Source organism: Leuresthes tenuis, unplaced genomic scaffold, assembly GCF_036924035.1.
Source record: "Leuresthes tenuis unplaced genomic scaffold, fLeuTen1.0.hap1 SCAF_24, whole genome shotgun sequence".
NCBI lineage: Eukaryota > Metazoa > Chordata > Actinopteri > Atheriniformes > Atherinopsidae > Leuresthes > Leuresthes tenuis.
The window spans coordinates 2,146,812-2,171,777 of record NW_027325378.1 but is presented as its reverse complement, the minus strand read 5'-3'; the positions used below and the strand labels follow the sequence as shown (position 1 = coordinate 2,171,777).

At 40.6% G+C, this 24,966-nt stretch overlaps 1 protein-coding gene across 1 annotated transcript; it reads right to left on the bottom strand.

The window, feature by feature from the left end:
* Positions 1–13,109: 13,109 nt before the first annotated feature.
* Positions 13,110–20,321, bottom strand: LOC140285005 (coagulation factor XIII A chain-like). The gene is made up of 15 exons (XM_072379063.1): positions 20,283–20,321; positions 20,083–20,188; positions 19,821–19,997; positions 19,312–19,560; positions 18,888–19,006; positions 18,703–18,810; positions 18,253–18,427; positions 16,057–16,195; positions 14,870–14,973; positions 14,702–14,790; positions 14,257–14,410; positions 14,057–14,166; positions 13,505–13,670; positions 13,209–13,422; positions 13,110–13,113 (listed from the first exon to the last, which is right to left on the bottom strand). The coding sequence occupies exons 1-15, from the start codon at positions 20,319–20,321 to the stop codon at positions 13,110–13,112; spliced, it is 1,953 nt and encodes a 650-aa protein (XP_072235164.1).
* Between the last annotated feature and the right edge of the window lie 4,645 nt (positions 20,322–24,966).

The window sequence follows — 24,966 nt, the reverse complement described above, 5'->3', positions numbered from 1 at the left end:
CTTTTTTGATGTATTTTTTGGCTTTGGGATGTTCCAGGTGGTGACAGGTGAACAGTTTTACTGAATCATCACCTCAAGGCTCTTCAAAGATATGGTCCAATTCATACAGAACCATTTAAAGTGCACGAGGCGACTGTGGAGAGAAAAAACTCCCTTTTTACAGGAAGAAACCTCCATCAGAACCAGAACCAGGAAGGGTCCATCTGCCTGGACCAGCTGGGGCTGAGAGGACAGGAAAGAGGGGACAACAAGCAGCGTAACACCAGGCCAGAGACACCTGCTGAGAGAGAGAAACACAAGTTAATGACAGCAATGATGTCATCTGTACATGGAGGGAGGAGAGGTGCATCATGGGAGCTCCCCCAGCAGGCTGGGCCCATAGCAGCAGAACTATGGGATGTTTCAGGCTCACCTGAGCCATCCCTAACTATAAGCTTTATCAGAAAGGAAAGTTTCAGCCTGATCTTAAAGGTAGAGAGGGTGTCTGCTTCCTGAAGCCAAACTGGCAGCTGGTTCCACAGAGAGGGGCCTGATAACTGAAGGCTCTGCCTCCCATTCTGCTTTTAGGGGCCTGATAACTGAAGGCTCTGCCTCCCATTCTGCTTTTAGGGGCCTGATAACTGAAGGCTCTGCCTCCCATTCTGCTTTTAGGGGCCTGATAACTGAAGGCTCTGCCTCCCATTCTGCTTTTAGGGGCCTGATAACTGAAGGCTCTGCCTCCCATTCTGCTTTTAGGGGCCTGATAACTGAAGGCTCTGCCTCCCATTCTGCTTTTAGGGGCCTGATAACTGAAGGCTCTGCCTCCCATTCTGCTTTTAGGGGCCTGATAACTGAAGGCTCTGCCTCCCATTCTACTTTTTTATATATATATATATATATATATAATAAAGAAAAGCTAGAAAACATTCATCCTTATTATTACTCGGAGAAACTTGCATCCTCTGCCTGATTAAAGTCTCTGGATGTAAATATTTCTACATCGCCCCCTGCTGGCCAGGAGTCACCGATATGTCCTTCATGTTAGCATGTGGACGAAACTGCGGACAAAAGATTTGTCCCTTCAGCTAAAAAATTTAAGCTTTCATTTCACAGTTTGCATAAACATTAAATATGAACCCAGCTCCAAAAAATATTGGGATCCAGTTTGAAAAGTAAATGATTTACAAATCTCATAAAGTTATATTTTATAACGTAGAGCAGCTCAAATGTTGAAAGTGAGACCATTTCTTGAAAAATATCAGCTCATCTTGAATTTGACAGTAAAAACTTGGTATGGTCGAGCTGATCTGGAGAGTTAACTGGAAAACATCCTTGTCCAGCAGAGGTGAGTTACTGAAGTAAGTCTAAAGTGGACCGTGTCAGAAAACCTTCAGACATTCTGCTGCTTTTGCTTTTGTCTGTGGGAAAGTTTAGCTAAACTGAATGCACAGACGTTGTCTTTAAAATCCGGCAGCTATAAAGCCTCAAAAAACGCTCATGATATGTGATATGATCATCATGATGGTAACATATTCACTTTCCACGCTTTCAGCAGCTCAGGAGTTGCTAGCTCCATGAGCGAGGCTAACTCGGAGCTGTTAGCCTAGCGCTACCTGAGGAAGTCTGGTTCCTAGGATTAGGATACAGCAGAAGCGAGCTGACTGAACGCTCCAGGAGCTCCAGGAGCTAGCCCCCATCCCAGGACTGTAGCTCAGCGCTCTCAGAGCTAGTGGCTTTTGTGGCTAAAGAGTGTCCAGCTAGCAGCCTGGCCAAGAGTCTGCTAGTTCCCAGATTAATATGGCTCCCGAACATATCCAGATTGGTTCTGCTGGAGCTTGTGGCTTCAGCACTAAGCTCCAGATCAATTGAGAGAGTGTTTCTTTTTACCTGCAACCTCCTACAGCTTGCTAAATGCTACTACACTCAGCTTGCTAGCCTCTCACTTCATCTGTTCCTAAGTAAATTAGCTGCACAGCCCCAACCTGCAAGTCAGGAATTTGTTGGCGCTGGTTCCTCCAAATAGTCTTTGTAGCACAGACAGGCTATATGATCTTATCTTTCTCAAACTTTCTGCGGATTCAAAGGAGAAATTGTCACCAACAGCAGCAACAATGGCTGATTTTGCTCATGTCTCCTAACAAACAAAAAACATCTTATGGACACATTAACAGGAGATTGATTTATTTTATTAGAGCAGAGCGACCGTCTGTAAATGCTTTAAGTGAGCTGAGAAGCAGCCTTAATGGACTGATTTTCAGTCCCAGCAAACAGAAAAATGTGTGGATGAGAGTAGCTTTATTGGGAATTCAGCTGGATAAATGTACACTTTAGTATCTCTACGAAAAGATGGACCTCTGACAGAGTATGACACATCATGTGAGTCTGGGTTCATGTAAATATGCTTCTTCTCTAGGCCTGTGAAATCTTAGAAACTGCCGGTGGCCTAACCAGTCAGAACCTGAGAATATTTATGCTGAATCCTTCAGGGTAAAGAGAAGAGGGAACATTTACAGGTGAAGCTTTTGGAAAATGTCCCGACATCCAGAGCTTTTTTTTTTTTTTTTTAGTGAAGCTGTTGTTTATTTACATCTTTCTGATAAAGCTTATAGTTAGGGATGGCTCAGGTGAGCCTGAAACATCCCATAGTTCTGCTGCTGTAGGCCCAGCCTGCTGGGGGAGCTCCCATGATGCACCTCTCCTCCCTCCATGTACAGATGACATCATTGCTGTCATTAACTTGTGTTTCTCTCTCTCAGCAGGTATCTCTGGCCTGGTGTTACGCTGCTTGTTGTCCCCTCTTTCCTGTCCTCTCAGCCCCAGCTGGTCCAGGCAGATGGACCCTTCCTGGTTCTGGTTCTGATGGAGGTTTCTTCCTGGTTCTGGTTCTGATGGAGGTTTCTTCCTGGTTCTGGTTCTGATGGAGGTTTCTTCCTGTTAAAGGAAGTTTTTCTCTCCACAGTCGCCTCGTGCAGCTCAGGACGGGGATTGGATTGTATCTTTGAAGAGCCTTGAGATTACATTTGTTGTAATTTGCTATATAGATAAAACTGAACTGAACTGAACTCTTTCAAACGTCTGAACGTTTCTAATCTGCTGAATAAAAACCAGAAATGTGCCTCCAGAAACCAACGTATGAGTGACTCCTGAAACATTTTTGGGGCTGGTTGACTCTGAAATCTCATCTCAGGCTCAGATAAATGATATAAAAAATCAACTTGTTTTAGTTTGAGGGTCACAAAGGGAAAACTTATAAAGTTTAACTCGACTGCTGCATCCCAGCCTGAAATCCAGAGACGCAGAGGAGCGAGTGTGATGTTATTTATTGGACTGTAACCATGGAGCTGTTGCCAAGGAACGACCCATCGCTAACAAAAGGGTGGATTCATCCATTCATCCAGCGGAGAGCAAGAGGAGGAGGAGGAGGAGGAGGAGAGGCATCCCTGAACTCAGCCGAGCAGATAGAAAGAGGAGATCTGAGCTGGAGGGTTTCCCAACACAGCAGCTACGAGTTGACACAGTTGTTGTTGATGAAACTTTACACACTCCGCCTCCTCTTCCTCCCTCCTCCTCCTCCTCTTTCTTCATTGGAGCGTTGTCCGGACAGGCAGGCAGTCACATGAAGCCAACACCTGTCGGCAGTGTGGGGGGATGACAAGCACATGCTGCTCCGTCTCACACTGTTTTCCAGCCAGCTTCAAAAACACATGTTCTCCACCTCGGCCCCGTTCCTGTGTCCTCGCTGCAGAAAAGTAGCTGCAGTCACAAGAAAGTGCAACAAGACATGTGCTCTGAAGTGGGAGGAGGACAGAGGATGGTGGTGGTGCATGTGGGGGAGAAAACAGGGAGGGAGGAGGGGGTGAAAAACCGGTTTCCAATAGTGACGGATGATTTGTAGGTAACAGTTGTTTGCCTTGCAGCCTGAGGCCTGCCCTGCTGAGCTGCAGAGTTTGGAGCATGAAGCAGATCTGACTGCAGCAGCGGCAGGAAAACTGAATCCAGTTTGCCTGCTTCAGGCTGCTGCTGGAAACTCCACGCCTCCAGATGCATGAAGAATGTACAAATAGATGGAAATATCCACCTGCAACATTAACACACCCATTCTGGTTTTATCTCAAGCTTTGTGGTCACAGGAAATTAACTTCTCTATGCAGCGCCCCCTGCAGTGTGAAACAAGTCATACATCAACCTGAATCACAGGCTGCTTCAAACTCCAACTAAAGCTTAGAAGTGGTGCTCTCACACGATATCAGGCACACTTTGCTCCACTAAACCACACTTTAAGGCCAGAATAAAACCAACTCTAATTATTGTCAGTAAATTGGTGAATTTTCATCTTTACATAAAGTTAAAACACCCATAAAGTGTGATGCCTTGCCTTGCAGTAGCAGTGTCTTAGGTGCTAAATAGGCTCTATTTGTCCTGATTAGCTTCACTAGCTGCATCTTTGACAGAGTCGATAAAAATCCTTCCTTCTCTTGCTCCTTTTTTAAAATTGGTTTTGCTTAAACATTTAACTGTAATTGATTGGTGAATTTTCATCTATACATAAAGTTAAAACACCCATAAAGTGTGATGCCTTGCCTTGCAGTAGCAGTGTCTTAGGTGCTAAATAGGCTCTATTTGTCCTAATTAGCTTCACTGTAATATATTTTAACAACGCCCCTTATTTCTATAATCTCATGTGTTCAGTCTCCATTTTATACAGCAGTCCTATGAAACGCATTAATATATTTAGGCTTAAATCGGGGTCAAAGAAAAAGTGAATTTACGGTATAGTAGAACTTCCTAGAAAAGAATCTAAAAAGCTCTGACTCATCATGTACTCAGGGGCGGGAACTACTGCAGCCAATGAAATTGTTCAAATTACAGCAAAGCTGTCATAGAAAGGTGGGCGGAGCCTCATCAGGTGACTGGGGCTGACCAATCGGAGCAGACCAATCGGAGCGGACCAATCGGAGCGGACCAATCGGAGCGGACCAATCTGAGCGGACCAATCGGAGCGGACCAATCGGAGCAGACCAATCGGAGCTGACCAATCGGAGCGGACTGGGGTTTTTTTGGCCGACAACTTCTGTTTTTGAGATGCAAACAGCACTGTGCTTATTTTATGAGAACTTTTAAAACTTTTTAAAATTTCCTGACTCCTTTTCTCATTCGTCAACATGACAACAACAATCATTTAATTCAGAGGGGCTGTTTCAAGTATACCAGGAAAACTGCTTTATGTCAGTTACTATTAGACTTGGAATTGAAGATCCATCCCAGCAACTATAGTAACTATAGAAACAAAGATGAAGGTTTTACATTTCAGGACATAATATCAAATAATCATCTGGTCCTCAGCAGGTGTCAAAATGAGATAAGTCCAACCTCTGATGAACAACAGGTCCTGTGGCTGCAGAACCAGCCCAGATCATCAGCCCTCCACCACCGTGCTTGACAGCTGGTATGAGGTGTTTGTGCTGATATGCTGTGTTTGGTTTCCTCCAAACGTGCTGCTGAGCATTAGGACCAAACATCTCCACTTTGCTCTGGTCTGTCCAAAGGACTTTGTTCCAGAAGTCTTGAGCTTTGTTCAGATGCAGCTTTGCAAACCTAAGCTGTGCTGCCATGTTCTTTTTAGAGAGAAGAGGCTTTCTCCTGCAGCCCTTCCAAACAAGCCATCCTCGTTCAGTCTTTCTCTAACTGTGCTGTCATGACCTTTAACCTTTAACATGCTAACTGAGGCCTGTAGAGTCTGAGATGTAGCTCTGGGCTTTTTCACCTTGGGGTGACCTTTAACCTTTAGCATGCTAACTGAGGCCTGTAGAGTCTGAGATGTAGCTCTGGGCTTCTTCACCTTGGGGTGACCTTTAACCTTTAGCATGCTAACTGAGGCCTGTAGAGTCTGAGATGTAGCTCTGGGCTTCTTCACCTTGGGGTGAACTTGCTGGGACGTCCACTCCTAGGAAGATTGACAGCTGTCCTGAATGTTTTCCACTTGTGAATAATCTTTCTCTCTGTAGAATGATGGACTCCAGATAGTCTGGAAATGGCCTTATAACCCTTCCCAGACTGATGGGCAGCAACAGCTGCTTCTCTAGGATCATTGCTGGTGTCTTTCCTCCTTGGCATCGTGTTAAACTGACAGAACTCCTGCTTTCAAAGAGCTGCTCACACTGACTGATGATGACTTCTTTTTGTTCAGTGAATAATTACACAGTGTAATGTGTTGTTGTTCATCTCAGGTTGGATTTACCTCCTTTTAACACCTTAGAATTGAAAGAGTATGTGCTTCCATCTTCATGGGGCTGCTTATTAAATATGTTCAGACTTAAACTTCAGGTGTGATGTGTTGGCCTGAGCAGACGTGACCTTCAAAATGAAGACGCACGACAAAAACAACAAAGAGTAAAGATACGTAGACAAGACAGTCAGAATGGTTGAATCATGGCTTCAAGAAGTCGTTCCCACTCAGTGTCACCGTGACCTCTTTCCCCAGAATGACCTCCTTCACACATCAGGGAAAACCACAAACAACCGAAGCCGACACCTCATGCTGGCCCCCGTGTGGCCAAGGAAAGCTACAGCAGCTGGAGCAACAGCTTCTGGCAGCTTCTACATTAAATATACCTACAAATATCATACGTTTTTATGTAATATTGTTAATGGAAACTTGCAAACCATTTAAAGGTCCTGTATGAGGGGCCCATTCAGAGGGGCCTGAACCTTATGTTGGGAACCACTGACTGAATTAAATGTTTAATGAAGCTTGGTCTGGACTGAGTAGCTTAATCTGAAGCTTTTTCCTTCCAAGTAAATTATTTTCGGATGTTTGATTCGGGGCTTTTATGTGTGTTTCAGCATTTTTAGATTGTTGGAATGATACTTTTCATTCAGTGACTCTTTGTATTGCTGCATCGTTCCACATGAGAGAAATATATATGGGAAATTGGTAAAGAATGAAGAGACTTGTGATATTTTCAGCCCAACCAGAGTGGTTTGACCCTGTGAAGCAGCACTGTAACATGCTAGTAGGTTAAAACACGAAAATAAATGGAAGCTTGTTTGGTTTTTTTTCTCAGACAACAAACACTGTCGTTAAAACCCTGATGAGCCCCTACAGGGTTAAAACTACAGTCATGTTTGGCTGCGTGTTGGGGAATGTGACAGTGAGGGTCCTCGCAAGTGTAGAAGAAGAAATCTGCATATGCGTGTGTGACTCACCCGGACCAACCAGTTTTGTGATGCTGATACATAAGATACAGTTGCCATGACGTTGACTCACCTGTTTCAGGTGTGGGGGAAGGGAACTGTTTATACTTTAAGGTTCTCAGAAACAATTATAAAACTTTGAATTAGAGTTGTTGGATTCCTGGGACGCGAAGTGGACCCAGGATCGCTCAACATAATTCGGGTAATTTAATAAAAGGAAAATATCATCTTCAAAAGGTTCACCATCCGTCCTCCTCCTGGTCCAAAATGTGCTGCAGTGGTCCTTCTCAGCTTCAATTCTACAGCTCTGGCTCATAGGTGGATGGAAAGTTTGTGGTAATTTGATTGGACTTAGCTTACAAATTTAACAACTTCAACAAATTAATTAGTTCAGGCTTACTTACAGTCTTGTTCATTTGAGGTAGAGGAGCCACTTTTTAAAGTTAAGTAGCTATTTAAAGCCACTGCTGTTCCAGATCAGCGTTTGTTTACGTTAATGTCAAGATATGATGTCAGGATGTTAGAGATTAGACTGAACTGTTCAGCTTTTACTTCAAGGAGCTGCTGACTGCAGGATCGGGAGAAACCGCTCTTATCGGGAATTTAACTTCCATCTTTCCATCATCTTCCGCTTATCTGAGGTTTGGTCATCGAAGCAACAGGTTCAGGAGAGAAACCAAAGCCCCCCCCACTCCCCAGTGACCCTCTCAAGCTCCTAGTGGGGGATCCTGAGGCATTCCCAGGCCAGAGGGGATATCTAATCCCTTCAGAGAGTTCTAGGTATGCCCCGGGGCCTCCTCCCAGTTGGACCTGCCTGGAAAATCTCCACAGGGAGGCAACCAGGAGGCATCCTAACAAGATGAACCACCTCAGCCGACTCCTTTTGCTATACGAGGAGCCCACAGGGACACAATTCCTTGACTTGATTGCTGATATGTTTGTACTTTGTTGTCACAAACCATTTTGTTTCTCTTCATCCAGTAATAAAACCATACAACATATGAAAAAATCGGCTATTATTCGCCCTGTTGTTCACCCATCCAATTTCTGCTGCTTTTCTGAGACTGTGTTGTTGGAGCTCTCCAAATCTTCAGGGGGCACACTGAGGTGTTTCCAAACTAACTGAGTTATGGTCCTACATCCGCCCCAAGGCCTCCTCCTGGTAGGACATGTCCAAAACTCCTGACCTGATGGTTGAACCACCTCAGCTGACTCCTTTCAAACAAGAGGAGTAGTACCTTTTTGGATAGCTCCTCTGCCTATCCCTGGGGTGAACCCAGACACAAGTCTTGATTTCACACTTACTGTTCCTACCTACAGCTCATGACTGTAGTTGAGGGTTAGAAAATAGTTCATTCAACAGCTTTACCTTCCAACTCGGCTCTGTCTTCATCACAACATCCACAACACTGTAGATGCTTCCCAATCTGCTGTTCTATCCTAAACAAGACTCAGAGGTACATAAAGTCATCCACTTGAGGCAGTGACTCACCACCCTTTTCTAACTGAGGACCATGGCCTCAGACTTGGAGGTGCTGGTTCTCATCTCAGCTGCTTTACAATCGGCAGAAAATTGTCCCAGTGAATGCTGGAGAGATCCACTTGATGAAGCCAACAGAACAACAACATCTGCAAAAGCAAAGATGCATCCCGAACTGTCTGATACCCTCCACCCCTTGGCTACATGTAGAAATTCTGTTCATAAAGGTTAAGAACAGTATCAATGACAAAGAGCAGCTCTGGAGTCCAACATCCATTGGGAATGAGTCTGACTTACTGCTAGCAATGCACACCAAGCTCTCACTTGTTTAGGGACCTAAAAGCCCATAGAAAAGGATAACCCATACTTCCGAAACACCTCCCACAGAACTCCACAAGGGACCAAAACACACGAAGAGTGGTTCGGCTAACTCCCGCGCACCTTCCTCTATCCTTTCAAGGGTAAAGATCTGTCGTTTTCCACGACCAGGAAGTCTTGTCACGTTTGTTTAATCTTGAGCTTGTTTGTTCTGAAGTTTGCTTGATCAAACTCATTCAGCTGTTTCTTTACCTCATGAAATTAAAAATGCAGAAAACTTCAAACAATCAGAGAAAAAGTAAAACTGCAGCCAACAATTTTTTTTCATTATCAGATCTCATTTTCTTTGATACATTATTACCTTTTAACTATGTTAATGTTAAAAAGTCAGGAAATATCAATAACTGTCCATTTTCCCCTGAACTTTAAGTCAAATTTATCTTAGAAACAAAGCAATCTGCACAGATATTCGGCAACAAAGCAGTACATATGTGTTTATTTGAAAATAAGACATTTCTATTTCAAATAACATGCATTTTAATTGTATTTTTTTTCCAAAAAAGTGAAAATAATGACTTAGGAGAGCTTTTCTGTGCAACTACTTCAACATGTAGGAACCAAAACCTTTTAAAACATTTTCAGAAGCTTAAGATGAGTTCAGGCTGAAAATACCTCTGATGAAATCACACAAAAACTCCACAAAAACAGGTAAAACTCTAAACCAGTAAAGATAATTGCAGTGAGCAGGTGTGGAGGTCAGACAGGTGATGGAGTTAAACACTGCCGGCTCCCTCTTGTGGCGGATCTGCTGAACCGCACCTTTCTGATCCTCAGAGGTTCATTATAACACAGCAGCTGCAGAAATCATTTTACTTCTCACAAAGATGACTCCATGTTGGGTAAAAGTTGGTTCTAAGTGTTAAAACTTTACTAAAATATGTCATTTTTAGAAAGAATTCATCCAACACAATGAAAACAAAGATGTCCTCCAAGTCTTAATTAAAATACATTATAAAGCAGAATTATGATTGCTGCTTTTGGATCAAAGTTACATGTTTGATGTAACGTGGATTATTTCACTTTATTAATTTCTGCCTCATTATTAGCCTCAAACGGCTTCATTTACAACTTTTTGTGCCTTCAATTAAAGTAAAAACTTTTGTTTTTAACCATCTATTCCGAAATCTAAAATCTGTTTATCCACATCCTAAAATTGCATCCGTACTCATATTCTTTAAGGGTTTTAACAGAGGTGTAAAAAAGTTGTATTTTCTGATTTAAGGAGTGATGATGAGAAGCTAAAGTATGTATGTTTGTTTATGTGACAATTTTAACCCTTTTTAACCCATTTTTTATTATAATTACATGGTTATGAGATTGTAGTTACAATCTAATAAGACTATAATATATTTGTTATTACAAGGTAATAACACCTGTTATAACAGCTCAATAACACTTGTTATTACAGTGTTAGAATCACTCTCAGTCGGTTTTTCTGGACCTTATATTCTTGCAGATTTATCTTAAATTACACAAATAATCTCAAACTGGTTGTGATAAAGGAAAGTTTAATGTCTGAAACAAAGATATAAATGAACAATGAGACATTCAGTGGTTTTGAATATGCTTTTATTGTTAGTAGACAGGAACTTCATTGTAAAATTAATTGAGTTACAGAGCAAAGTTAAAAGGTAAAATCTCATTAATTTGAATCAAGAAAGACTGGGATTAGGTTAATTTCCATTATTTGAATTAACAGATTTACTTTCCAGACAGAAAGGAAGCTTTAATGTGACCCTTGTGAGACAGTTTCTGGTTGTTTATTGACTGAAAATATTTCTGATTGATTAATATGTCATGTCTGCCAGAGTGAATAGCTAAATGATCCAATTTGCATTTCTACTTCTTTAAAGATAAAGAAGTTTATTTTCATGTGAAACTACCCAAGAAAATGTTATGTTTCCAAATTAGATTAAATTTTGGGAGAAAATTAACTTATTTTTATAAGTATATCTAATTTATATAGAGAATAATTTATTCTTCAATAAATGAAAGAATTTAATTCAAAAGTACTAAGACAAAACTTTGATTTGTTTTCTAAAGTTAAAAAGTTAAATCATTCTTTCAACTAAAGTTCATGACAAAGTGTGGGCGGATAAATGATACATTACAGTTGGTATTTTATCACTTAAATAGTTTTGATATAACACAGAATGTTGTTTTAATCTAGTAATCTTATGTTGGGGAATTGTTGCCTTAAAGTGTTTAAACCATTTTTAAAGCCAATATCTAAATTATATATCATGTATAAATCAATGTCAATCTTTAAAATCTGAATTAGAAACTGGAGGGAAAAGTAGGCATTTAAGAATAAAGAATCTGATATTTTATTAATTAGAATATGAATTTTACATTTTACGCATTTTCTTGACCTTAATGTTTAGTTTCTCCATTTTTCCAAATGATTAAAATGTATCCTGTATTTCAGGGAATCCTGTTTATAAACATTTAGTTAATGATTTATCCCACAAAAGCTTTAAAGCATTTTTCATCTGTTTAGTTCAGCCATTGATAAACCAAAAATGCTCAAAAAATCTGACTTTAAAAGCTCACACAAACCTCCATATCTGTGGAAAAAAATATCAAAATGTTGATTTCTGAATTAAATTGATTTTAAAGAAGAAAACAAATCACTGAAGAAGCTGTGTTCATCGGCTCTCTGCGCTCAGCCAGAAGCTTATGGACTAACGTTCACCTCAAGCGTTTTCTGCACCTGAAAAATAGATACAAATAAGAAGAAATTAATAAAACTTTGGTGTCAAAAGTATAAATTGTGACCACTTAAGGACATTAGTCCCTCATTGGGTTAGGGATAAGATCTGGACTACATGTTAAAACAAGCTAACGTATCAGTTTTTATTTTCGTTTTTATTTTCCAGGTTTAACGTGCTAGAATGCAAATTAGCATGTTTAAAGACAGCAAAATGATGTAATCCATGAAGATCAATAGATGTATGATTTTTGCAATGCTACACAAATGGAGAGTAAAGATACAGAGTTGGAAATTAGCAGAAGGTCAGTTTTAACTGTTGGATGTTAAATCTATAGTGAACGTTGTTAGCAGGCATGCTAACACATACGTTACATTTCTCCTGCTAATCCTGAAGCTGATTTAATTTAGTAGCTGTGTTTTGAAATGGATGCATATCACCGTAATAGTTAGCATGCTAATGATTAATTTCAGATATGAAATATGAGCATATTGATGGTTAGCAAATTATTAGCAGTTGATGCTCAAGATAAATCAAGTCAAACTGCATGCTTTACATGTTAGCACGCTAGCTAACATCAAAAGAATGTAGAATAAAGTAATAAAGAGTATACTCGGAAGATTTGCTATTCTTTGCTGTGTCGGTTTCCCTTCTATTTACAAAGACAATAGTTGGGAGATCAAAGGGTAGCCCCAAGCTAATAACTCAAAGGATGCCATGCAGATGGTCGTACATATGAGGAATTAACATTTTGCTACCTGAAGTGGGAAAAAGTATGCCTTATATTGCAAAATACATCTACTAAAACACCATCATATTAACACAAATATGTCTAATGAACATCTCCTGACAGTCCAGTTAACGGGTGATAAAGGACCAGAACTCTTGTTTTTGGGGGACCAAAGGGGAATGTTAACGAGTAAACGACAGCATGTTACAGATGTCAATAAAGCTCGAGTAACTGATACCAGATAACACAAAAGTCCTCTGGACAATGATTCTGAGGAGCTCCTGGAAGTTTAAGCAACTGTGAGCAGAGTTTCAGTTTCACTTACATCATTCAGGTTGTCGCAGTCCAGCTGTGCCACGATGTATTTGAGTCCCGGCTTCTTGGGCGTTAACTCCACAGTCTGGTAGATCTCAGCATTCGGACCAATGACTCTAAAACAAATAAAGATGTTGAATATACAGCACATGAGGTTGCAAGCTCAGGTGCTATCTGTGGCGTACTTACCTGTAGGGAAACACCTTCGCATTCATCAGTCCAGCTGCCTCCATGGTCAGCGTGGCGTTGTGCAGGGTCATGTTGAGGGGGTTCTTGAACCGAACAGTCACAAACATTTTCTTATGCACCTGGGGTGTGCCCTTTACCTGTAGGAAGATCAGCACAATATGTCACATTCACAGTACATTTAGATATTAATTTGATAGATTTCTGCATAATTCTACGCTGAATATATCCAAACATTAACATGACAAAAAATACATTAAAGATCCTTTTCAAGCTGGAATATTTGTGTTTTACCGTTATGGTGATGCGAGGAGCCGTCAGCGAGACCACCTCGAAGTCAGACACTTCTTCATCATCACTCTTTCCATTGACCAAAAAGTGCAGGGAGTTCTTAGAGCGCAGGAGAGGCATGTACTCCTGAGGTGGGACCTCAAACACTGCACTGTTACCTGCAACACAAACACAAATCTGAGGTGTCAAAGGGTTCATCTTCAGATCCACGAAAAGGACTGTCATGGATATTTTGCTCACTCTGGTGGGCCGCCACATGAAGAGTGAAGTTCTCCTCTTTGAAGCTATTGGATACGACTCCAGTGTAGAAGACGACCGATACTTCCAGGTGGGCTTGCACAGTTTTGTTGAGTTCACTCTGGTTGTTGAAGGTCACCAGCACTTTCACGGTGTCACCCAGAGAGCACTGGACACAGGGATGGAGGGGAAGATGGACAGTTACGGCCGAAATGTTTAGCTTTTTATTATTCAACTGTTAGCCAGTTGCTTCTCGGCTCCGTATATCTGGTACAGTTAATGTAAGGGAAGCACTTTTCTGTTCACTTGTTTGGATGGATGATTATGAAAACCCCGAGGTGTTCCTCAGGAAAGGATCCTTAGTTTATAGTAGATTCTATTTGCAAAGTTTGAAAGAGAGCATGAAAAAATTTGTAGTTTTGTTTTCCTGTCCTGCTTTTCTTTTCCTGTTTATAGATCCCAAACCTTTGTTTCATCTCTTACTTTGTCGCTATACAGTTAAACTGACACCTACAGGGACACAAATGAATCGGCTGATGGTAGCAGATATATTACCGGTTCAGCCGTGATCTCAACCGAGAACTTGGCCTCAGGCAGCTCGGGGTGGTCCCTCTCACAGCCGTACTGCTCCGCCAAAGTCATAGTCCTCTCGTCCTCTGCACTACCTGTAGACACAAATCAATGCACTGCTAAGTCGGATGATCACTTCATTTGTTAGACTGGTCATCTGGAAGTTACATCTCTGTGTATGTTACCTTCAGGGTACTTGTAGGTAAATGTGACGTTCTGAGCTGTCATTGAGCCGATAGCTTTGGTTAGAATCAGCTTTCCAATTTTAGTGGTGTCCACCTTGAACGGGGTCATAGTGCCGTATTTGTCTCTCTTTATGTAGATAATGTCACTGTTGACCTGGAAGAAGGACACTTTATCACTCTGAAGCCAAAGATGATTGATTTGGTTTTGCAGAGACAGTAAAGATACATTACGGGAATGCCGTGGCATGTTCCCTGAACCAGTCTTATACAGTTCGAGCCCACTGAATCATCATCAAGACCGCATCTTTTGATGGAAAAACCTGGTCAGTCAGAATATTCAGGTAGTCAGCTGACCTAATCGTCAGACCACATGACCTTTTTCCATCACTCCTTCACTAAAGCAGGATATTTACAGCTGCGACACTCGACCTCGTTCCCCACTAACCTCAGCAAAGACGAACCCACAGTCAAATGGGTGACACAGCTCACCGTCCTTGATGGCGATGACAGGGGCTGGACCACAGCGGTAATGTCCTTGAAAATAAACAGAGTCGATTGAATTGCACATTCAGCCATCTATGAGTTGATGTGTCCATCTTTTTGTCTGTCCTACCATCACTGGTCTCTTGGGGTGTGGCATCCACCACCTGCCATCCTTTGTATTTTGGTGGCAGGTCAAAGCGGTTCATGAACGCCTCACACCAGCAGTGGTAGTTCCTAAATAACAAGGCCTAGTTAGTACACTTGCATGGGTAAACACTGGGATGGAGACAACTGATCACAGAGACTGAAGAAAGGAGCTTTTTGTTTTTGGGCACAACTTATTTCAGAATCTTACATGGGTAAAGGTAGAATATAACACAAGTGTAAATAAATGGAAAACTAAATCAAATGTGAGCGAGAAGACTTGAAAAACAAATAAATTAAACAGTGAAATTACTTCAAATTCACATGAGAAAGAAAAGAATAAGATTACATTATCAAAAAACAACTAAATGAAATGAGAAGTTATTTTAACTGCTACAACAGTCAAACTACAAAATAACTGATATTCAGACATGTAGGCGCATTTTGAAGTTTCTGTTCTATTTAGATTAATTCAGCCAAAGTTGGGGCTAAAGGCCACTTTCAAATGTTCAAATACTTCCAAACCATCGAATATAAATTAATCAAGACCAAAAATGTCATATTGTGTGCTCTTAATGTGACTACAAGCTGTGAATTTGACAAGATTCTGTCTGAGATGGCTAATCTGCTAACATAGCTTAGCTGTTTTTTAGCTGCTTGTTTTTTATCCATCATAAGCGTCATTAAACCTCTGTGAGAGAAATAATAAGTTATTTCAATACTGAAATGTACCTTTTATTCATTAGGAAGGAAGGTAGAAAGTGGATTAATTAAACTGAGGCAAACTTTCGTTTTCTTGCTAACTAGCTTAAATTTAGCATCATTATCTTTATTGATAGCTGCCTGGTTTGGAGGTTTTAAAGGAAACCTTGAGAGCTGTTTTACTGATATTATATACATCTAAGGTATTTTTTTATGGTACAATAAAATCTAAAAAGGTGTTCGTTTAATTAATTGTTATCCTCAGATCTTAGTTGTAAAACGGCATGATTTCTGGAAGTGTTGTTCATTAAAATCTGACCCAAAGGAGTCAGGAGTTTTGTTTGCTGACTGTGGAATACACTTCATTTGGGGGAAGTTAAGTGGCTTACCACAGGTCTTTCTTGAAGAAAATAGTTTTTTAATAAATCAACTCGCTGTTTTTTGGTGTTTAACCAATAAATTCGGACCAACCAGATAGAGTCCTTGGTGTTGCGTCTGTCTGGTATGCCAACTTCCTTGAAGATGAGTTCACAGATCAGGTTTCCATTGTTGTCGTGGGTTGAGTTGAAGTTGGTGATGACCCTCCCTGGAATGCCAAGGCATCTTAGGACTGAAGAAACACAAAGTCAGTAATATTGGTTCATCTGGTTAAATGTGTTTGATGAATGTGGCTATGTCGAAAAAGTACTTAATTATGTACTTTACAACAATTTTGAGGCACTCTACACCTAAGGACAAGAAAGTCTTTTACTTTCTAACTGTTGAGATAACATCTTAAACGACACTAGAAAATTTCTGAAGAAATTTTGATGGGTGCCAAGCTACTTCCCGCCGAGACTGAGAGCCAGAGAGGCTGTGCTGTGCTGAGAGAGCTGCTTCTTGCCAGTCAAGCATTAGATATTTCAAATCCAGTCTGAAATATGAGATTCTGCCTTGTTATGGTGAAACCTGCCTGCTTTAGACAGCATAAGTGAGGTTAACCACACAGAAGGACGACCTAAACCAGAGAGACACAGAGGACAGGTTGTGCCCGCTGAGAACAAACAGCTGTTTCAATGGATTTATAAGTCACAGTAAAAAAATTCAACCCGTTAAAAGCAGAAAAGTCTGCTGAAGACTGTTATGTAATTTATATCAAGGTCCTGTGTAGAATACAGGTTTATGACAGCCCTCACTATCAGTGTAAAGGAGAGAAGGACAGCTTCTTTATAATGGAAATGTGTGATGTGATGTGTAAGAGGCCGAGGCTGTCATGTTATTTTGTATTAGGAGCAGAGATAATACAGGTTGGCATAAAGCTGTTACAATAGGCCAGCCATGTTGGTCTGCCCTCATCAGCTGTATCAGAACAGGGCAGCCATCTTGGCTCTGGCCCCTCATTAGTTGCTATGGGCAACAGCTGCGTGTGCCAACTGTCAAATCTGCACCTGACTTTGTCCCCTTAAAATCATGGGCTTTAATAATGAAGCACAAGTCTGGAACAAACGGTTGCTGTTCGAAAAGTAGAAGTCCTATCCGAATAATTCTTGAACCGTGAGCGCCAGAAGGGATGGGGGAAGCCAGCGGTGTAATTTTTATTCTGCTCTTGCGTGTGGCTCGTTTTTTTATGGCAGTTTAAAAATGAGTCTTTCACACTGATTTCATGGCTCGGCCTGTTTATAATGGAAAAGTATGGGAGCTGGAGTGCGCCTCTCTGCACTCAGTGGTGATTTGTGAGAAATATGTGAGGCCAAGCTCCTTGAGAGTTACTTTGGGTGAAAGAGGACTAAAATGTGGACTAAAATTTGTCCAGATCAGGCAGATAGTTTGGACGTGAGAGGCATTTGTTTCAGAAAATCTTTTTAAATCATTGAGTTAGAGGGTGAGAGGCATGAGATGAGCTCCTCTGGCTACATAAAACGTAAACTGCCGTTGTTTCAAAGCTGTATAATCTATTGACAAGCCCTTTACCACAGTTAAAGTTGAGTCTTTCTTGTCACATACAAACTTTGAATGATGTGTCTGTGATGCTGTATGGCTGAGTTAGGAGGCCTCCAAGAGCAGGTAGTTGAGCCCAAAACTGCCTCGTTAAGGCCTTTTAAATGCATTTTTCCTTTTTTTCCCAGTTTCCCAATTTTCCGGAATTCCTTTCGAGTAACGACAGAGAAAAATTTAAGCACACTGATCCCGATCAACGCGCACGCAGCGATGGGTTTTTTATTCCAGTCAGACCATCGTTGTGGGAGGAGTAGCGCGCCGAAATTTGTGACGGAAACAGGAAAATAATAAGTATTTACAACAGTAATATGTGGGCCTTGCCTTTGGCATTGGCACCCATAATTACAGCTTTATGTCCATTTTAAACATCTTCATATTCACCAATGTTTGTGCTTGAATATTATATTGAATCTTAATTACTTTTTCTGATTGCTTTTATGTTTCTATGTTGTCATTTTCAGTCCCATCGTGGTCATGTTTTTTGTTGTTATGGTAAGCCGCTTTGTGTTCATATTTTTTCTTGTTATGTTCTTGTCAGTCTTTTTTAAGCTCTATTTTAGCTCTTTTTGCATCTCCCTTGAGGCTGTGTGGGATCTATTTTTGGTTCCTTAGTCTATCTGTACTTTAAATTCTTTAGAGACATGACAATAGCACTTTAAGGTGTATTGTGGTAACCATGTGTGCTCTTACAGGTGCAGAGAACTCCAGCAAACACCCAACACTGGCCAAAACAGACAGGAACTCCGGTGGCGTAGTATTTCTGCAGAATTGCGATGCTGCCAATCCAAGCTGTTGGGGGTTTGCCCATGGAGTAGTCATCACTCCAGTCACCAACCAACACACCTTGATCATCCAGAGAATTGATCTGAAACAAAAAGGAAGTCAAAGTTGAGTCAACATACATAAACGCCAAATATAAGGATTTACTAAAAAAATTCCCTTTCCTCTTCAAACCTAATTTCCAGCATTAAGGAGCACGTTTAAAGGCCTCCTTAAAAAATGCATGCACTTTTGTTTGGATTAACAGTTTTAGTAAACATAGATCTAAATGTGACTGACTGGCTTCTTTATTTGGAAAATTAATATTTTTTATGCGACTATAATATCGGGTAAGTTTGTTTTCCCGCTCTGCGTCCTCACCATGGCAGATGCCTTCCGAACAATCTTGATTACATTGCCACGACTCTGGATTGGCATCTGACATGCATCCAATATATTAATGCAGGCATCCAAAATCTGTTCCTCAAACTGTAGGGAGACAACACATAATCTGTTAACACTCTCCAGCTTTATCCTTTATACTATGATATTTCTGTTACCTGTACCTGTCCAAAAATCCAGCTGCGTTCTTCTAGAGCATCCACTGTGCCCTGGTAGATGATACCAATTGGGTTCATGACGTACTCAAAGCGTCCAGCGTCATCAGGATAAAAGACATCATCCTCTGCAAACAGTCCAACAGGAATCATTTCACTAACATCAGCTTAACTGCCTTCAACTTCAGAGCCAACAGTCTACGATGTTTCAACACTGAATCCAATTTCCATTATTTTACTTTGCTTCACTGTTTGTGTTGAGCAATAATGAATTAATCTGATCAAAAAGAAAATTGAGCTTAAAAAGATGGATGGAAACATTCTTTCACATAGTTTTTGAGAAGCCATGTCCTACGTTGTCATGACAACATGAAACTGCAGCAGCTTTAACCCTCCAACCATCAGGTGGCAGTGAAAGCAGACAGGCTTCTACCTGGACACCAGGGGTTGAACAGCAGGTACATGTTGGTGTTGGGGTCCTTTCTGGTTCGTAGCATGCCGTTGGCCGCTGATATGGCCACATACGTCCGATACATCCCCACAATAGCTTTGGCGTGCGGTTTGACACTGAGCGACATGATATTACCCTGAACGCCCAGTATCTCGCCCGACCATCGACCGCCTCGGCGGTTACCGAAGGTCACTACCACAAGGGAGCCCCTGTTGGGTGAGGGGTCAGCACCTGGGGGATAGCAAACAGAGAGAGGGCGAAGATATGAAATAAGCACTGTACCATTCATTTCACTGGTTCAGCAGAATTTCATGGTTGAATTACGTTGAATGAAAGTTTACTAAAAGGTGATTTCTTTAGTCCCGACATGCGTCAATCCACTGAAAAAGAGCCATCCCTGTGTTCCCATACCTTCTCATTTCAAAGGTCACGGGTTTTTCTCGCTTCATTTAGAAAATAAACGCTTCACAGCGCTTGAAATTCAAACTCACCAATGAGGAACTCCAACTGGAAGTCATCCTGTTGCATCAGTGGACGGCTGAGGGTGACGTCTATGACAAAACTCTGACCACGACGGACTACCAGGAGGTTGGTCATGTACTCCGTTGTGTAGTGGTTCTGTTTATTGACGTCCTTACGCATGTTGACCTGCATCACCTGCAGGGGCTCTGAAAGAGGGAAAAATGCAGATTAAGGCAACTAAAGACGCTTAAATCGTCTACACGGACTGATGGTGACGCGTGTGACTCTTACCACCACCACCAGGAAAACCTCTGGGCCCAGCATCAGGTGAACTGTCAAATGGTTCAAAGTCCTTAAAGTCGTCCTTATCATCTATGTGAAGGTTGGAAGTCGGTACCTACAAATCATCAGAAACAATAAACAAAGACATGGTGAACTATCCGTGCTTAGCTGCTCCGAATCAAGTGCAATGCTTTGATCGTGATGCGTACCGGCCCACTGTAGCGACCCTTGTAGTTGGATAATGGCATGATGGTTGAAGCTCAAACGTTCCTCTGCAAGAAGAGAGAAAACCCCAAATTCATCTTCAATAACTTAACCAGTAAAATATTCCCACGGGGCATATGTTCATGCAAATTTTCATCAGATTTTTATCATTTTCATCAGATTTTTTAAAGCATTTTCATCAAATTTTTTTTATCAGATTTTTATCGTTTACATCAGATTTTCATCAGATTTTTATCAGATCATACAAAGAAAAGTTACTTCTGCTCACCCCAAACCTTTACTGTATCACACAGCAGATAAAAAACACTCACGGTGCTATTTTAGTTTCCTCTCAGTTCTGCACACTTTAAACACGAGAATATTTCTGATTCCAGATAAAACGGCTGAAACTCACCAGTCAGATGGAGAGAAGTTCGCCTGTCGGGTCTCTGATCCGATCAGATGATGATCAGAACGACTGCAATATCACTTTATATATACACAATCTCTGCTTCCTCTTTTTACACACACACACTCAGGTTTCCATCACTTCTGAGGTCTTCACATTGACATCCATTCATTTTCTGCAGACTCACACTAACCTTCAGAAAACTGACATGAAAACAATCAGACTTTAATTATCTTCGTCATGAGAATTAGTTTAGTTACAGTGATGGAGGCAGAGTGTAAGCCAATTCTCCACAAAGTGACTGTAAACATAAAAGTCCCCATAAGGTAAGTAAAACAAGAAATAATGAGTTTAATAGTGCTTGTTTGTCAGGTAAAAACAGATTTTTTACATTTAACTTATTGAATTTTTCACCTTACAAGTGCATCAAAAGTGATTCATACAACATGAAATATTTATAAATTACATTTGACTCTAGAATACTTTGGTATCCAGAGGAGTTCATGGTGGACTCAATGACTGCATGGTGCCCAGGTCCTGTGGCTGCAGAACCAGCCCAGATCATCAGCCCTCCACCACCGTGCTTGACAGCTGGTATGAGGTGTTTGTGCTGATATGCTGTGTTTGGTTTCCTCCAAACGTGCTGCTGTGCATTAGGACCAAACATCTCCACTTTGCTCTGGTCTGTCCAAAGGACATTGTTCCAGAAGTCTTGAGCTTTGTTCAGATGCAGCTTTGCAAACCTAAGCTGTGCTGCCATGTTCTTTTTAGAGAGAAGAGGCTTTCTCCTGCAGCCCTTCCAAACAAGCCATCCTTGTTCAGTCTTTCTCTAACTGTGCTGCCATGACCTTTAACCTTTAACATGCTAACTGAGGCCTGTAGAGTCTGAGATGTAGCTCTGGGCTTTTTCACCTTGGGGTGACCTTTAACATGCTAACTGAGGCCTGTAGAGTCTGAGATGTAGCTCTGGGCTTCTTCACCTTGGGGTGAACTTGCTGGGACGTCCACTCCTGGGAAGATTGACAGCTGTCCTGAATGTTTTCCACTTGTGAATAATCTTTCTCTCTGTAGAATGATGGACTCCAGATAGTTTGTGATGATAAATCAGCAGTTTGTAGGTTTTACTTGTGTTTGATGTGTTTTCGTTGGAAGGTTAATCTTCTTTAACAAGGTTGTTGCAGTTTAACAGCTGATTGCGGCTCATTAGTCAATTGATGTGGAAAAAAAACAGTTTGCTTTCAGCTCCAGACTCGTGTTCACTGCAAAAAGTTGAATTTTTTTCTGTTCTGATGTTTAATGTTTTTCTCAAAAAATCTGCTGAAGTCTCAAAGTTTGTTCCCTTTAAATGAACTTCCTCTGAGCAGGTTGTCCTGACACGCTGCTGCTGTTTGTTCAGATCATCCACTTCTTCTCTTTCTGACACGGAAACAGAAAATGACCAACAACAGATTTTAACCCTTTAGGCGCCAGAGGTTTTTCTTAGAAAATCCATGATTTTGTCAAATAAATTTCAAAGGGCTATATCTTAAAACTGATAGGAGATAGAGACTTTCTGTTAATTAAAGAAATGTTAAGGATGACCCAAAGTTTATGTAGGAAGCAAACTGACACACCTAATTTGCATATTATGACGTCATGGGCCATCTTGGATTATAGAATTTTTATGAAATTTTCATGTTTCAATGATGAAATGCAGCCTTTTTCCCCAAATATATTCCTATGAATGTCTGTGCTATACTCAATATTATATATTCAATGCGCTAGACAATGCAAAATGTTCAGGGAAATAGCAAAGAGTAAACCAACACTGTAAATTGCGTAAGCGCGTCTCACTCCAGATCAGAAGGTTGTGAGTTCAAATCCCATCAGTGTCATTACTGATGCAATGGCAGTGGTTCAATAACTTTGTATGGAAACACACTGTGTGAGAAGTTTTGTGGCTCAGCCATTTGGCTAAGCAGGAAGATGTTGCATGGGTGGCTAAGCTAAAAATCCATCAGGTGACACGGTTTGTAGTTTTTTATGGTGTGATACCTCTCATTGCATGGTACCACACTAAGACCCACCCCACACTGCCTACACCTGTATTTTGTCTGTTCGATCAGAACATACGACATACGACACAATCTGGGTGGTCATCAGCCTTATACAGAAAGTGATGTTCTCTGAGTCTCTGTGGAATTTCTCCCGATTACTTATTCCTCCCTTTATGTCTCTCTGTGCTGGAGTAGCCTGCCAGTAAACCAGTTACCACGTCTTGCACAAAGACCTTCAGAGACTTGAGGAGCTATACAGGAGAATACAGCTTCAGTAAATTATGTGAGCATTCACCATACCTATGCTAAGAATAGCATGTAAAATTCTGTTATCTGTAATCTGATTACTTTTAGAAATATTACTGTAATCTGATTACTTAAAAAAATATTAGTGTAATCTTATTTTTTATAAGATTACTGTAATGTGATTACTTCCTGCATGAAAATTTTTCATATTTTCAACGTTATTTTTGGCCGATCTTTAGCTGCGCTCTGATTGGTCGGTCGGTACTCTCACTCTGATTGGCCGATCTTTAGCTGAGCTCTGATTGGTCGGTCTACAGCTTCAGTAAATTATGTGAGCATTCACCATACCTATGCTAAGAATAGCATGTAAAATTCTGTTATACCACTTTCTTGATCTGTGGGGAAAGAGTTAGGTCTTCATTCTTTGATCTGCAGTGTCAATGCACCCCATGAATGAATTATAATATCATTACTTTTTAAAAGATTACTGTAATCTGATTACTTTTGAATTATTACTGTAATCTGATTACTTTAGTAAGATTACTGTAATCTGATTACTTTAGTAAGATTACTGTAATCTGATTACTTTAAAAATATTACTGTAATCTGATTACTTTAATAATATTACTGTAATCTGATTACTTTTTAAAATGTTACTGTAATCTGATTACTTTAATGATATTACTGTAATCTGATTACTTTTTAAAATATTACTGTAATCTGATTACTTATAAAAATTATTAGTGTAATCTGATTTTTTATAAGATTACTGTAATGTGATTACTTCCTGCATGAAAATTTTTCATATTTTCAACGTTATTTTTAACACTGTCGTAATCAGATTGGCGCCTTGATTATTTCCTGAGACACCACAATCAAAAGTGTTTAACAGACTTATTACAGTAATAAGGGGAGAGTGATCAGATTAGTCGTAACTCTGTATTGGTCGGTTTGTACTCTCACTCTGATTGGCCGACCTTTAGCTGCGCTCTGATTGGTCGGGCTTTACTCTCACTCTGATTGGCCGATCTTTAGCTGCGCTCTGATTGGTCGGTCGGTACTCTCACTCTGATTGGCTGATCTTTAACTGCTTTCTGATTGATCGGTCTGTACTCTCACTCTGATTGGCTGATCTTTAACTGCTTTCTGATTGATCGGTCTGTACTCTCACTCTGATTGGCCGACCTTTAGCTGCGCTCTGATTGGTCGGGCTTTACTCTCACTCTGATTGGCCGATCTTTAGCTGCGCTCTGATTGGTCGGTCGGTACTCTCACTCTGATTGGCCGATCTTTAGCTGAGCTCTGATTGGTCGGTCTACAGCTTCAGTAAATTATGTGAGCATTCACCATACCTATGCTAAGAATAGCATTTAAAATTCTGTTATACCACTTTCTTGATCTGTGGGGAAAGAGTTAGGTCTTCATTCTTTGATCTGCAGTGTCAATGCACCCCATGAATGAATTATAATATCATTACTTTTTAAAAGATTACTGTAATCTGATTACTTTTGAATTATTACTGTAATCTGATTACTTTAATAATATTACTGTAATCTGATTACTTTTTAAATGTTACTGTAATCTGATTACTTTAGTAATATTACTGTAATCTGATTACTTTTAGAAATATTACTGTAATCTGATTACTTATAAAAATTATTAGTGTAATCTGATTTTTTATAAGATTACTGTAATGTGATTACTTCCTGCATGAAAATTTTTCATATTTTCAACGTTATTTTTAACACTGTCGTAATCAGATTGGCGCCTTGATTATTTCCTGAGACACCACAATCAAAAGGGTTTAACAGACTTATTACAGTAATAAGGTGAGAGTGATCAGATTAGTCGTAACTCTGTATTGGTCGGTTTGTACTCTCACTCTGATTGGCCGACCTTTAGCTGCTCTCTGATTGGCCGATCTTTAGCTGCAATCTGATTGGTCGGTCGGTACTCTCACTCTGATTGGCCGATCTTTAGCTGCGCTCTGATTGGTCG